Below are 13,573 nucleotides of genomic sequence, written 5' to 3' on the forward strand. Positions count from 1 at the left end.
GGGGGGGGGGGGAGCGGGTACCCAGTTTTTACAGGCCCCCAGCTCCCACTTCCTCCCCTGGCGCCGGAAGGAAGTTCACCTCTCCCCCTTCCCTCCCCTGCAATCTTCTGGGACACGTCACCGGTCCCAGAAGATTGACTGTCCATTCACAATGCGCAGCCACAGCCTGGCACCCACAGTTATGATGCCGACACAGAGAAGAGGGAGCTGGACCGTGGGACAGGTAAGTAAGTGTCTGTTTTTTAACTTTTTGTAGCTGCTGACTTTTAAATGGGTGGAACTTCACTTTTAAGATAGAAACACCTTCTGCCTTTACAACAACCCCTTTAAGATTAGTGTGGTTGTTGTGGGAAGTAATTTTTTCATTGCTTGTAAAGTGTTTTTTCATATGCTCCCAAATTCATTTAATAAGCTGGTTGAGCTGATATTATGCGGCTTGTCTCCAAATGACCTCTGAAAACATTACCTTTACCACATATTATTCTGAAAAGAAAAGCAAAACAAAGTTGATAAGGTAGTATAAAGTGCAGTAACCAGGGAGATCTTTTTGTTAAACTTGGTTTATTTGCTCATCCGATTAAAATGGATGAAATTAAAAATAAACCTGTTAAAAAAACCTTTTGGAGACATATTGTATTATTTTATGCAATGGCATAATTCAGTATGCTATTTTTCTACATTGTATGGAAATGTGATATAAGGCCCCCCTAAACCTGGGAATTGTATGTCCTTTTGTTTCAGAGGCACTAGTGGAGAACAGTCCTACTCATGCAGGAGTAATGATGCTTTTAAATGAAGATGGGCCCAATCCATTGACCTTCATTTTAAATGCAAACTTACTTGTGAATTTCAAGATGGTAACTTGTAAGTAACAACTTTGTATCATCCTATTTACACTTGCCATACTTATAGGTGCCAAATGTATTGAACAAGTCTTGTGTTTTGTATTTCTACTTGTTCAGGTGCTTCAGAAAAATGCTGGTTCTTTGCTACAAATGGATTACATGGTTTAGGCCAGCCAGAAATTGTAGTTGTTTTAAAATGTTTACCAGATGAAGACATTGTCCCTAAGGATATATTTAAACTAATGGTGGACATCTACAAGGATGCACAGAAAGGTAACAGTACATGTGTACACATCATGTTTCAATATAACCTCAACCTGCCTTATTCTAATGTCAAGGGTACAATGCTGAACATAGGTAGAAGGTGCAATTGAAACAAACCTATGCTTTGCCCATTAAGGACAAATGAAAAGGTTTACCTAGCTGCTGCCCTCCTTAGCTGCACAGCTACTTCCCAGTATAAGGAACATGTGACGCACTCCATCACTGATTGGTTGTTCAGGCTCCTATTGAAAAAAAAACACAGTAAAAATGTGTGCTCTGTCAGTGCTCGGGAGCTTCCATCTTCACCTGGTGTTTTCCAAGGCTTTGTTTTGTTCGGCCACTTGAAAGACCGGGCCGTGATGACATCGCTCCCGCACATGCGCACTTGAATCGCATCACCACGGCACAGTGGTTTCAGTAATGTGTTCTGAGCTGCACATATGTGGCTCATTGTACATGACCCCTGACAGGCAGGAGGAATCATTTACGGCAAAAGAAACCATCAGGACCTGTCTGCATTTTTTTTTTTTAATTGTTAAGTTTAATATCGTTTTAAGTCTTTTTCCATTACCTAATGTATGTTTTTTAACAGGAAAATATATAGGCAATTTGGAAAATATCACATTTACAGAAAGCTTTCTGGGTAGTAAGGATCATGGTGGAGTTCTGTTCTTTACACCAACTTTTCAAGAGCTCAACGGATTGCCTGTTCCCAACAGTCCTTTCTTGTGTGGAGTTCTCATTCAGAAAATGGAAGTACCCTGGGCTAAAGTTTTTCCCATTCGCCTGATGCTGAGATTGGGAGCTGAATATGCTGGTAAGCTTTGTGTACCATACTTTGATAATAACCACTTAAGGACTAGCCTCGTTTTGGATTTTAGGTGTTTACATGTTTAAAACAGGTTTTTTTGCTAGAAAATGACTTAGAACCCCCAAACATTATATATTGTTTTTTTTCTAACACCCTAGAGAATAAAATGGCAGTCAATGCAATACTTTTTTTTGCACCGTATTTGCGCACCGGTCTTATAAGTGCACTTTTTTTGGAAAACAAATCACTTTTTTGAATAAAAAATAAGACAACAGTAAAGTTAGCCCAATTTTTTTTTATATTGTGAAATATAATGTTACGCCAAGTAAATTGATACCCAACATGTCACGCTTCAAAATTGCGCCCGCTCGTGGAATGGCGTCAAACTTTTACCCTTAAAAATCTCCATAGGCGACGTTTAAAAAATCCTGCAGGTTGCATGTTTTGCGTTACAGAGGAGGTCTAGGGCTGTAATTATTGCTCTTGCTCTACCGGTCGCGGTGACACCTCACGTGTGGTTTGACCACCGTTTTCATATGCGGGTGCTACTCACGTATGCGTTCGCTTCTGTGCGCGAGCTCGTCGGGACAGGGCGCTTTAAAAAAATTTTTTTTTTTTTTATTTATTTTACTTTATTTTTTCACTTTTTTTTTTTTTTTTTTTTTTTTAATTTGGATCACTTTTATTCCTATTACAAGGAATGTAAACATCCCTTGTAATAGAAAAAAAGCATGACAGGTCCTCTTAAATATGAGATCTGGGGTCAAAAAGTCCTCAGATCTCATATTTGGATTTAAATGCAATAAAAAAAAAAAAAAAAATTGTTGTTTGTAAAAATGACAAAAAAAAAAAAAAAAAAAATATGCCTTTAAGACAAATGGGCGGAGCTGACGTTATGACGTTGCTTCTGCCCTCCTATGGTATGGAGATGGGTGGGGGCCATCTTGGCCTCACTCGTCTCCAAACCCAGGAAGTGACAGGTCCCGATCGCTTCCGGCGCTACCGACGGCTCCGGTAAGCGGCGGGAGGGGGGTGACACCTCTCCCGCCGCCGAGACCACCATTATCGGAAATACTATTATAAGTAAAATTGTTTGGGTATATTGGCGCTACCTAAAAATGGTTATACTCTGGGATAGCCTAAAGTATAGCACTCCCTACTAATGTTCATAGATCTTAAGTGTGCAATATGTATGAACCCCCTATTACAGTATGGGTGGTCCTACGATCAGTATGAATCCACTACTCATATATTATGGAAATTTATGATAATTACCAAGTGTCGCACAGCTTACTGTGTCATACAGCCTTTGGGAAGGAAGCCAGAGGCTGCATACCATACTATGCATTTATTAATAACCATATATCTCTATGATGGTATATAGATATTGTGTTGTCCTAATTTAATTGTATGAACAACATATATTGTATTGCATAGAACAAACCAGAATATAGCAGATCCAACAGTTAAAACTACAACATATATTGCAAACGTCCCATATATTGCTGTTATATAATTTATTCAGGTTCCCACAGGTGACTTGTGTGCTCCAACAATTTGTCTGGTGACTCTCGTGCTCCCCCTTTGGTTACTTACTCACCAACTCCCAGAACCCCACCAGGGGTATGGTGCTTTTGATATAATTCGCTGGGTCACTCCACTTGTTCCATCTGTCAGATAGTCAGCTACCAAAATCCACACTGGGGTAATCCACCTGAATTGGGGGATGGGTCGCCTTGCTGCTGTGTTTTGTGTTGGATGTCTCCTATGCTTTCCAATCCTTGGAGGTATTGCTTCCCCTCAAATATTATAAAAAAGGAGAGCTTCCATAGCGTAATAAAGTTTGATACTTTATTTAAAACTTCATATACCCGCAATACGGGGTTATATAACCATAATGGGTATGGCTGATGCAAAATTAATTAACAAAAAATTAAAAACTTAAAAAATCAAACAGAAAAAAATATATATGATTTTTAAAAATAACAAAATGACAAAAAGTAAAAAATAAAAAATAATAACAAAGTAAAAGAAGTCCAGGTACTATTGTATATTACTGACCAAGTTAGGTAGGACAGCATTAGTACCAAGCTAGATAGAAAAACAGTCCCTCCAATCAGGCATAAACAGTGCAGTGGAGGTGTGTAAAGCACCAGGCTGCTAAGCACCGTCCTCCTCTCTCGTATGCCCTAGAGCAGACTGACAGTGCGTGATGCCGTTGCACCCCGTCCCCCTCTGACGCACTTTTGTACCCCCTTAACATGAGGGGGGGGGCGCTCTCTCGTCCCCCCTCTTTTCCTGCGGCCTGCCAGGTTGGCTGCTCGGATAAGGGTCTGGTATGGATTTTTGGGGGGACCCCATGCTGTTTTTTTTTTTGGCCGGGGTTCCCCTTAATATCCATACCAGACCTGAAGGGCCTGGTATGGAATTTAGAGGGACCCCCCACGTCATTTTTTTTTTTTTTTTAAATTTTGGTTCGGGGTTCCCCTGTGGGGAATTCCCATGCCCATGAACTTTTATGTGTATTGTCGGAGCGGCAATTCATTAATAGCCGCGGGTAGTTTAAATTACTTTTTTTCCTTTGAAATGTCATTTTGCTGTCAGACTGTTCTAAACACGGGAAACATGTGCCCCTTTACAGGCATACTATAGACACCCCCCAGGTACGAAATTTAAAGGAATATTACACTTTTATTGTTTCACTTTAAGCATTATTAAAATCACTGCTCCCGAAAAAACGGCTGTTTTTAAAACTTTTTTTTGCATTGATCCATGTCCCCTGGGGCAGGACCCAAGTCCCCAAACACTTTTTATGACAATACCATGAATATAAGCCTTTAAAATTAGCACTTTTGATTTCTCCCATAGACTTTTAAAGGGTGTTCCGCGGCATTCGAATTTGCCGCGAACACCCCAAATTGTTCGCTGTTCGGCGAACTTGCGAACAGCCAATGTTCGAGTCGAACATGAGTTCGACTCGAACTCAAAGCTCATCCCTACAGGTTACATGTGAACAAAAGATATGCCTAAACCTAAAACTTTTTGAAAATAATGCACTCCACCACACTGAGCACTCCAAGTAAACATGGTGCTACTTCTGTGTACAATTAACCCCATTCTGTCCAGTTTCGTACTTGGGTTACTCTGCCACCCCCCACACATACTACACCTCTATGTCCTCAGATACCGATGTAATCCACCCAGCCCATATTTTTTCAAACTTTTTAGGGCAACCCCTAGCGCTATGTGTTAGTTTGTACATTGGCAATGCTCTGTTAAATAGTTCCACCCAACATAGAAGAGATGGAGGGACCGGGTCCTTCCAGCTGCACATGTTACAATCGCTGCTCACTCTCAGTGGGAGCAATAATTCTAGGCCCATTATTCATGGTTAACTCAGATTTGTTGACCTGTAAGGGCTTTTAAAGCGTGCCCTATTGAAAATTTTGGATGAAAATTTGCTGTTTCATGGATGCATGTAATTTTAAGGCTCGACATTTTGGATATCTATTTACTCATATAACCCCGTCTTTTTATAGTTTACTAAAAAATTGGGTAATATGTTGTGCTTGTGTGCCCTAAAAGCAGGGCCTACATATGTATTGCGGAAATTTGCCCATCCCTGTGTACTTGTATAATTACAGTTTATAAATAGAAACAAGGTTTTTAGAACAGAAATGCAAATTGGTTATTAACCACTTGCTTACAGGGCACTTAAACCCCCCTCCTATCCAGACCAATTTTCAGCTTTCAGCGCTGACGCACTTTGAATGACAATTGCGCGGTCATACAACACTGTACCCAAATGAAATTTTTATCATTTTTTTCACCACAAATAGAGCTTTCTTTTGGTGGTATTTGATCACCTCTGCGGTTTTTACTTTTTGTTAAAAAAATTAAAAAAACTGAATTTTTAAAAAAAAAATTTTTAATTTTTTTATACTTTGTTATAAAAAATTTAAAACGGGTAATTTTTCTCCTTCATTGATGTACGCTGATGAGGCGGCAGGGATGGGCACTGATAGGCGGCAGTGATGTGCACCGATGGGTGGTAGTGATGGGCACTGATGGGTGGCAGTGATGGGCAGCACTGGCAGGTGGCACTGATTGGCACTACAGGTGGGCATTGGTAGGTGGCACTTGTGGGCATTGATAGGTGGCTCTTGTGGGCACTGTTAGGTGGCACTGTGGGCACTATTAGGTGGCACTGTTTGGTGGCACTGATGAGGCAGATGTTGTGCTTCCACTTCGGGACCGATGTCCCTGACATCTGAGCCGGTGATCGGCTTTTTTTTCTACTCGCGCTGTCAGTGTGAGTAAAAAAAAAACGATTACCGATCTTTTGTTTACAGCATGTGATCAGCTGTCATTGGCTGACAGCTGATCACATGGTAAGGGTCCGGGACCGGCCCCTTACTCGGATCGGTGATCAGCCGAGTCTCAGTGACTCGGTGATCACAGCGCGCCCGGCGTGTGCCCTGCATGGCGCGCGCAGGGAGCGTGCACAGCGGAGGCTGTCATATGACGGCCTCCCGGGAATGCAGGTCCGCGCTGTGGCCATCATTCGGCCATAGCGCGGATGTCTAGTGGTTAATTACATCAAGCAGATCTTTAGCTGAAAAAAATATTTCCTGATTGTACAGTAAAGGACACAGACACAGGTAAAGAGCAAAATATTTTGGGACTAAAGCTCCATTCACACTTGTGCGACTTGTTATGTGACTTTGGACACTAAAGTTGCATGACAAACCGCACCCCATGTTTTTCAATGGCAACCCTTCAAATATGTATGTCTTAAAGTCGCAGCTACTTTAAATTGGTTCCTGCACTGCTTTGTTCTTAATTTCATGTGACTTGAGTGCCATAGACTGCAATATTAACCCTCAAGTCGCATGAAAGTCGCACCTGAATGTTGTACATGCAACAGTTGTCCATTATCATTGGTCAAAGCCAAAGTCGCATTCCAAGTCACAACCATCCACAGTTGCATCAGAGTTTTGACATATTATTTTTGACATTTATAGGTTTTCATGATCCCTTTGCCATGCTGGCTGCTGGTGCTGTAGCATTGTATTGTCTGTGTATTGTTGTTTAAAAAAGCAATAAAAATAACTTTAAAAAGTTGCATCAAAGTTGCACTCAAGTCGTGTGACTTTGGAGTCGTACAAGTGTGCATGGAACCTTAGGAGACACACATTACCTGAGCCTAGTCAAAAGACATTTCATTTGCAGTAATCTTTCATTTTTTTTTTTTTCCTTCAAGTGTACCCTTCTCCCATAACAAGTCACAGACACCGAAAATCTGTATATGGAGAGATTGGACATACTATCATTAATTTATTAACTGTAAGTACTGATGGTTTTTGTATATGTTAACACACATGTGTTCCTGTGTGTGTAATAGATCTCCTAGTGAGTGGCCTACTTGTGGTTTTCTTTTATTATGTTTTTTTCCAGGACCTTAGAAATTACCAGTATACAATCCCACATGTAGATGGTTTAGTAATTCACATGGAAATGGGCAAAAGCTGCATAAAGATCCCTTCATGGAGACACAACGAGGTATATACAATTTTATATCAAACCAATACTATACTATATATGTATAGTATTGATACAATGTTATTTTGAGGTGTAAATGTAAAGGAAAATCACTTTACAGGGTTGTGATGATTGTGTGTAGGGTTAGCTTGCCATATACTAATGTTTTCATGGCAGACACTTCCAACACTCTTCTTTAACTTTTTCAACAGGAGTGTTTGAATGAATGCTTTTTACTTAGACACGAAAAAAACTGGAGTATCTGCAAGGTAGATGCAGTCCTCATCCAGTAGCTCTGTATTTGAAAATGGTATTATGTGCTCCATCATCCTTAAAGGATGCTCATTTTTTTTTTCTACTTTGTCTCTCTTTTGTGATGGGTCATTTGTTAAAGCGGAGTTCCAGTCATTTTTGTGTTTATTAAAAAGTCAGCAGCTTCAAAAAGTGTAGCTGCTGACTTTTAATAAATGCACACTCACCTATCCCATGGTCCAGCGATGCGGCCGCCTAAACCCTCGGTTCTCTCCCTCGCTTCTCCCCGGCATTACAAGTGTGGGCACCCGGCTGTGACAGCTTGCAGCTTCACAGCCGAGTGCACACTGCACGTGTGCAGTGTCCCAGCATATTGCAGGGAGGAGGAGAGGAGAACTTCCACTAGAGTCGCCTAGGCGGCATGTGCGGAAGTGGGCACGAGGTACCTGTCAAAACTTGGTACCTTCTATGTGGCATAGAAGGGGTTGAGGAGTGCTTAAAGCGGAACTTCCACTTTTGGATGGAACCCTGATTGTAAAGTCTTTGTTATTATTATTATTATTATAGGAAAAAAAACATGTTACTTACCTGCTCTGTGCAGTGGATTTGCACAGAGCAGCCCAGATCCTCCTCTTCTTGGGTCCTTCTTCTGTGCTCCTGCCCCCACAGGGCACCCAAGCAGCTTCCTATGGGGGCACCCGAGCCGAGTCACAGCTCCCTGTGTTCATTCGGACACTGAACCCTGGCCCCGCCCCCTCTCTCCCCTGATTGGCTATCTCACTTTGACAGCAGTGGGAGCCAATGGTACCGCTGCTGTGTCTCAGCCAATTAGGAAGGAGAATCTCAGATAGCTGAGACATTTGTGCCCATCGCTGGACAGAGAGGGGGCTCAGGTAAGTGTGATGGGGGCTGCTGCACACAGAAGGCTTTTTATCTTAATGCATATAATGCATTAAGATAAAAAAAACTTTCTGCCATTACAACCCCTTTAAGTACAGACAGTGGAAAGAGGGGGCTTCCCCAGAAGCAGAGGTTATTTCTGATATGGTAGCAAAGACATTATATACATTTAATGTTTATTTGAAATAGTTATTTATTTTTCAGCTTGTATTTAATGCAACATTTTCACTAGCCGACAGAACCAGCATCACACTGTAAGGGGAAAAAAAAGGAGGAATACTTTCCATTGCAATGAGCAGCATGTTAAAGCAGTTGTCAACTTGTTCATATACCCACTGAAGTGACAGAAATGAAGGAAGGGGGAGGCGCACCTAAGTGTATTATTAAAACATGAGATTTTATTACATAAGATTAAGAACACTTACAAGATGTAAAATAAATCGCGCTTTCATAGAAGTGTTATCATCCCCAAGGCTGCCGCTGTCCTACAGGTCCGTCAGGTGGTCCAAATGGCTTTTGGTAAGGGAGCTGGAACATCCAAGAAGTCTGTGCAAACCAGCGTGGACCGCACGGAAGGAAGTGACGTCACCGGAGGAGGCGGCGAACTGGATCCTGATAGAGGACACGATGACATGCAGGCTATACGCTCGGAGCACATAGCTCCTTCTACTGGCCTGTTTTTCACCATACACACCGAAGTGAATTTCCTCAGATGATACAAAAATCCTCCTACATAGGTTGTACCTATCTATCTGTAGCCATCTGTCCTCTACTTCCATTTAGTTCAGAATTTACACAGCTTCTCTGAACTTCAGGAGGCAGGGGTTGGGGATCTTATGTCACACACTGCACATCTCAGAGAGGAGAGCCAACTGTAATCTGAGACCTGAGTGAAGGTTAGGGACACAACTGCCCGCTATACAATCTCATAGGGAAACATGCATAGCTGAAGCATTCATTCACAGGCTGTGTGCTGGAGGCCCCATCACCATCCCCCTGGATCTAATGGAGATGACACAACCTCTCAGAAATGACTCATGCGGATAGCAGAGGAACAATAAACAGAAATCGCGCTCGGTGCTTTGGTGTGAGGCAAGTACACGCTATAGAAAGATTTGCTTTGTTCATTTTTCATGTCAGAGGTTTACAACCGCTTTACCATTTCAGTTTGATGTAAAGCTGTGGCCTCCACTGCTATCCAATACTTTCCGGTGTCTCTGATCTCGCATCCCCCATTGCATACTGCTCTGCTCTCGTTTCACTACTGTGTCCTGTTGTGATAAAGGGGTTGGCAGAAGAAAACAGTGCACAGTGGGAGACACCCTATCTATCTGCCATACCCGGTAATGCACTGGTGGCTGTAGCTCTGCAACACAGTAAAAAATTTCACTACTACTACTACTACTACTACTACTACTACTACTATTTCACTACTACTATAGAAAGGTTTTAAGCTGCCCTAAAATATCAATCTTGACTAAAAGAGGACCTAAATGCAACTCTTGACTTTAGGTCCCCTGATCTGTGGGATTTACATAGTTAGTCTGGTTGAAAAAAGACAAAGTCCATCTGGTTCAACCTATAAAAGGAAAATGAGAAAATACACAATTCTATACCCACAGTTGTTTCATAGGAAGGCAAAAAAAACCCAGCCAAGCATGATCCATTTTGCTCCAGCAGGGCAAAAATTCCTTCCTGATCCCCCAAAAGGCTTGCGGTTTCAGCAGATAAGGATCAATATTATGTAAATGTTCAGTTGGTGAAAGCTGTACCTCATTTCTTGTAGATCAGCAGTGTATTGTGAGTGTAGACATGGCAGGCAGAATATTGGGGACACCCCATTAATGTTACATGGAAAAACACCAGGGTTTCCTCCATATTCACCTGAATTACAGCCAAGTCTATTTTTGTTATGTAAAAACATGGTGGTGCATTGAATAGATCAGAATTGTTCTGTGTAGCTTCTTAACTATATGGGTATTGTTTTTATAGATACTTAAGGTGATTCATTCATGTAATGAACACGTCATAAGCATCGGTGCCAGTTTCAGCATGGAGGCAGATTCTCACCTGGTTTGTGTACAAAACGACGATGGAATTTACCAGACACAAGCGAGCAGTGTTCCTGGCCAATCACGCCAAGGTGAGGACTGGAAACCAGATGATTAGTATATAAAGTCACCAATCCTGAAACACAAGTTGATAGAACGTGTTATGCATTATGGATTCACCCTGTCCTATTTTCATTCAGTGACAGCTAGGTTCCTTTTGTCAACTGTTTTACAGGCTGGAAAGTTTTCTGATTTAGAAGAAAAAGCAACTTTCAAGAATGCTTTTAGGCCTGGTTCACACTTGTGCGATGCTAGACATCGCATGTAATTTGCAGCGCACTGCTGTTCACATTACATGCGATGTCTGTGCGGTGCAATTTCAGCCATACAAATAGTATGGCTGATATCGCACCGCATTCGGTCCAAACACGCACAGGACCCTTTTTTCTGTTTGGACCAGAATCGGATTGCATGTGTGATCACACATATGCGATCCGATTCATGTCCGAACTGTCAGTTCGCAATGCGATGCGCGAGCTGAACTGGGGGTGTCGTTAACAATGTATTGACACTCCCCAGCAGTTCGCATATGGCAGTGTGAACTGCCAATGCGAGTTGGTGCGATGCGGGAACCTGCAGTGGATTCGAAGGGTTCTCGCATCGCACCAGTGTGAACCTGTCAGGAAACTACTGTAACAGTAACCTATTTAGTATAAATAGGTTATACAAAACAAAAACCTATTTAGTATAAAAGTTACCGAACTGTAAAGAAAAACTTTTTCTCTAAGCATCTTCCAGGACAGCCCATGAGACCTAGGGCTCCTCCTACCAGGACAGGAAACACATTACCCCCACCAGATAAAAAGGCGGTCCTCCAGGCCCCATGTCAGTCAGTTATTGGTGTTTCCTCCGGAACCTGGTCCCCTAGGTCTCATGAGCAGGGGCTGTTATGGCTGTTTGGGGTGTATCACTGAGCTTTCTCCTCTGCCAGAAGCAGCATCTCCGCTGGGGAAGCTGGTTGTACTGCTGTTCCCTGTTCTCAGTGCCTGAAGAGGGCCAAGAACGAGGTGATGTCGGGCTCCATAGCGTGGGTTGCATAGCAGCACGGTGGTATCCTTTCTCCGCTGACAGCGTGGCTTGTATGTGCAGGGGAAAGAGGAAGCCGCGGTGCTCGAGGGGGCGGAGCTACTGCACTCCAAGCTGGCCCACAGGAAGTATTCAGCAAAGGTCACTTCCGGGGCATATAACGTCATCATTGGGCGCCAGAGATGCTGGTTCTGGTCTCCATAAACGGCGCGAACAGGGGACGCTGGCTGCTGGTGTTTGTTGGTAAAGAAGCAGCAGAGGCTGTGGACTACCAGAGAGGCAGAATGGATCCTTCTACAGTACCTGCGGTCCCCAACACCAGCACCTCACAGGTAAGCCTGGAGTATTTTGTCACCCTCTTGCTATCCTTGTGAGTGTTCCCTCCCCACCCCCACCTCCTTCTGTAGAATTGGGTGTAAGGGGACACTGTTTCCTCCCTCCTGCACGAGGTGTTACGGAGTGATGGGTGGCTTAAGATTACATTATGGGTCATTTATTTTGTCTTGCACACCAAGACCCAGGACAAGGCCCAAGCGCAGCCACCAAAAAGGAAATGTGTGATTTGCGAAAACAAATTGAGCTCCACATGGAGCAAAGCATTTTGCCGCACCTGTATAGAAGGCCTGGTAAAGGATGTCCTGGTAGCCTCCTGTCAGAAAATGCTGACTTCTGTTAGAGATGAGCTTGCGTCTACCTTTAGCTCATTTAAAGCTCTAATTGACAAGCTTCAAGCTCCCGCAGAGTAGGGCTTCAGTCGGTAGCGCTCCACAGCAGATTGCAGAGAGTGAAGACTGAGGCTGGAGCCAGATCTACACGTTCTTCTCTGGAAGAATCGGGGTCAGATACAGGGCCCAGGGATAGAGAATACACAAGGGGCTCGAGGTTTAAGTTATCTTTAGAAGATGTTGATTATCTATGCAACACTTGAGTTGGAAGAGGAGGAGGTACAATTGTCTAAACATGATCTTATGTACAAAGGTTTGCATAAGAAAAAGTCTAGAGTTTTTCCAGTGCATAGTTCCCTTCTTGATACTATCAAACGAGTGGGAAAATCCAGAGAGAAAACCTTTCTTTTCTGGTAAAGGAGGTTTCCATTTGATGAGGGCACAGCGTAGCCGTAGAACAAAAATCCTAAGTTAGACGCACCTCTTTCAAAGGTTTCAAAAAAACTTGGACCTAGCGTTTGACGATATGGGCACGCTTAAGGACCCGATGGACAAAAGAGGGGATATCCTTCTCCACAGAGCTAGGTATTCAGCTGTTGGGAACCTTAAACCAGCTCTGGCCTCCACATGTGTAGCCAGACATTTGGAACTATGGTTGACACAAATACAAACACATTTGTTGGCAGGTACCTCTAGAGAGCAGATTCTGAAGTCTTTCCCTCTCCTCTTTCGTGCAGTGGGGTTTTTAGCTGATTCTTCCAAAGAGTTGGTAAGAATGTTATCCAGGACTTCGGCCTTAGTGAATTCGGCCAGAAGAAGCCTATGGCTCAGAATCTGGTCAGGTGATGCAGCCTCAAAGTTGCGCCTATGTGGACTTCCCTTAACAGGTGATCATCTTTTTGGCCCAGGTCTGCAGGAGGCCCTGGAACGCACGGCCGATAGAAAAAAGGCCTTTCCAGAAAATAAGAAAAAGCAGAAGGCCAGAAAGTTTTTTCGTAGCCAAAGTAGGCAGCAAGGTCCTAGAGAAAAGGACAATAGGCCCAAAAAAACATTGGACAGGGCACAAGGGCAGAGGTAGAGGGGGCGTCTTATTTAACCCTCCTCAACAAACCCGCCAAACCACAGTGACTCGTGTCTCCCAGTGGGAGGAAGATTGAG

The 13,573-nt window shown here is 43.0% G+C and overlaps 1 protein-coding gene across 1 annotated transcript in view; it reads left to right on the forward strand.

Moving 5' to 3' along the window:
• ZFYVE16 (zinc finger FYVE-type containing 16) overlaps positions 1 to 13,573 on the forward strand; it is a 106,744-nt gene that overhangs the window by 70,680 nt on the left and 22,491 nt on the right. Inside the window, exons 8-13 of the mRNA XM_073624429.1 lie at positions 742 to 864; positions 963 to 1,118; positions 1,702 to 1,926; positions 7,184 to 7,266; positions 7,378 to 7,482; positions 10,606 to 10,756. Of these exons, the coding sequence (XP_073480530.1) occupies positions 742 to 864; positions 963 to 1,118; positions 1,702 to 1,926; positions 7,184 to 7,266; positions 7,378 to 7,482; positions 10,606 to 10,756 (843 nt within the window). The remainder of the gene's footprint in view (positions 1 to 741; positions 865 to 962; positions 1,119 to 1,701; positions 1,927 to 7,183; positions 7,267 to 7,377; positions 7,483 to 10,605; positions 10,757 to 13,573) is intronic.

The sequence above is a fragment of the Aquarana catesbeiana genome, linkage group LG01 (genome assembly GCF_042186555.1).
Source record: "Aquarana catesbeiana isolate 2022-GZ linkage group LG01, ASM4218655v1, whole genome shotgun sequence".
Taxonomy (NCBI): Eukaryota; Metazoa; Chordata; class Amphibia; order Anura; family Ranidae; genus Aquarana; species Aquarana catesbeiana.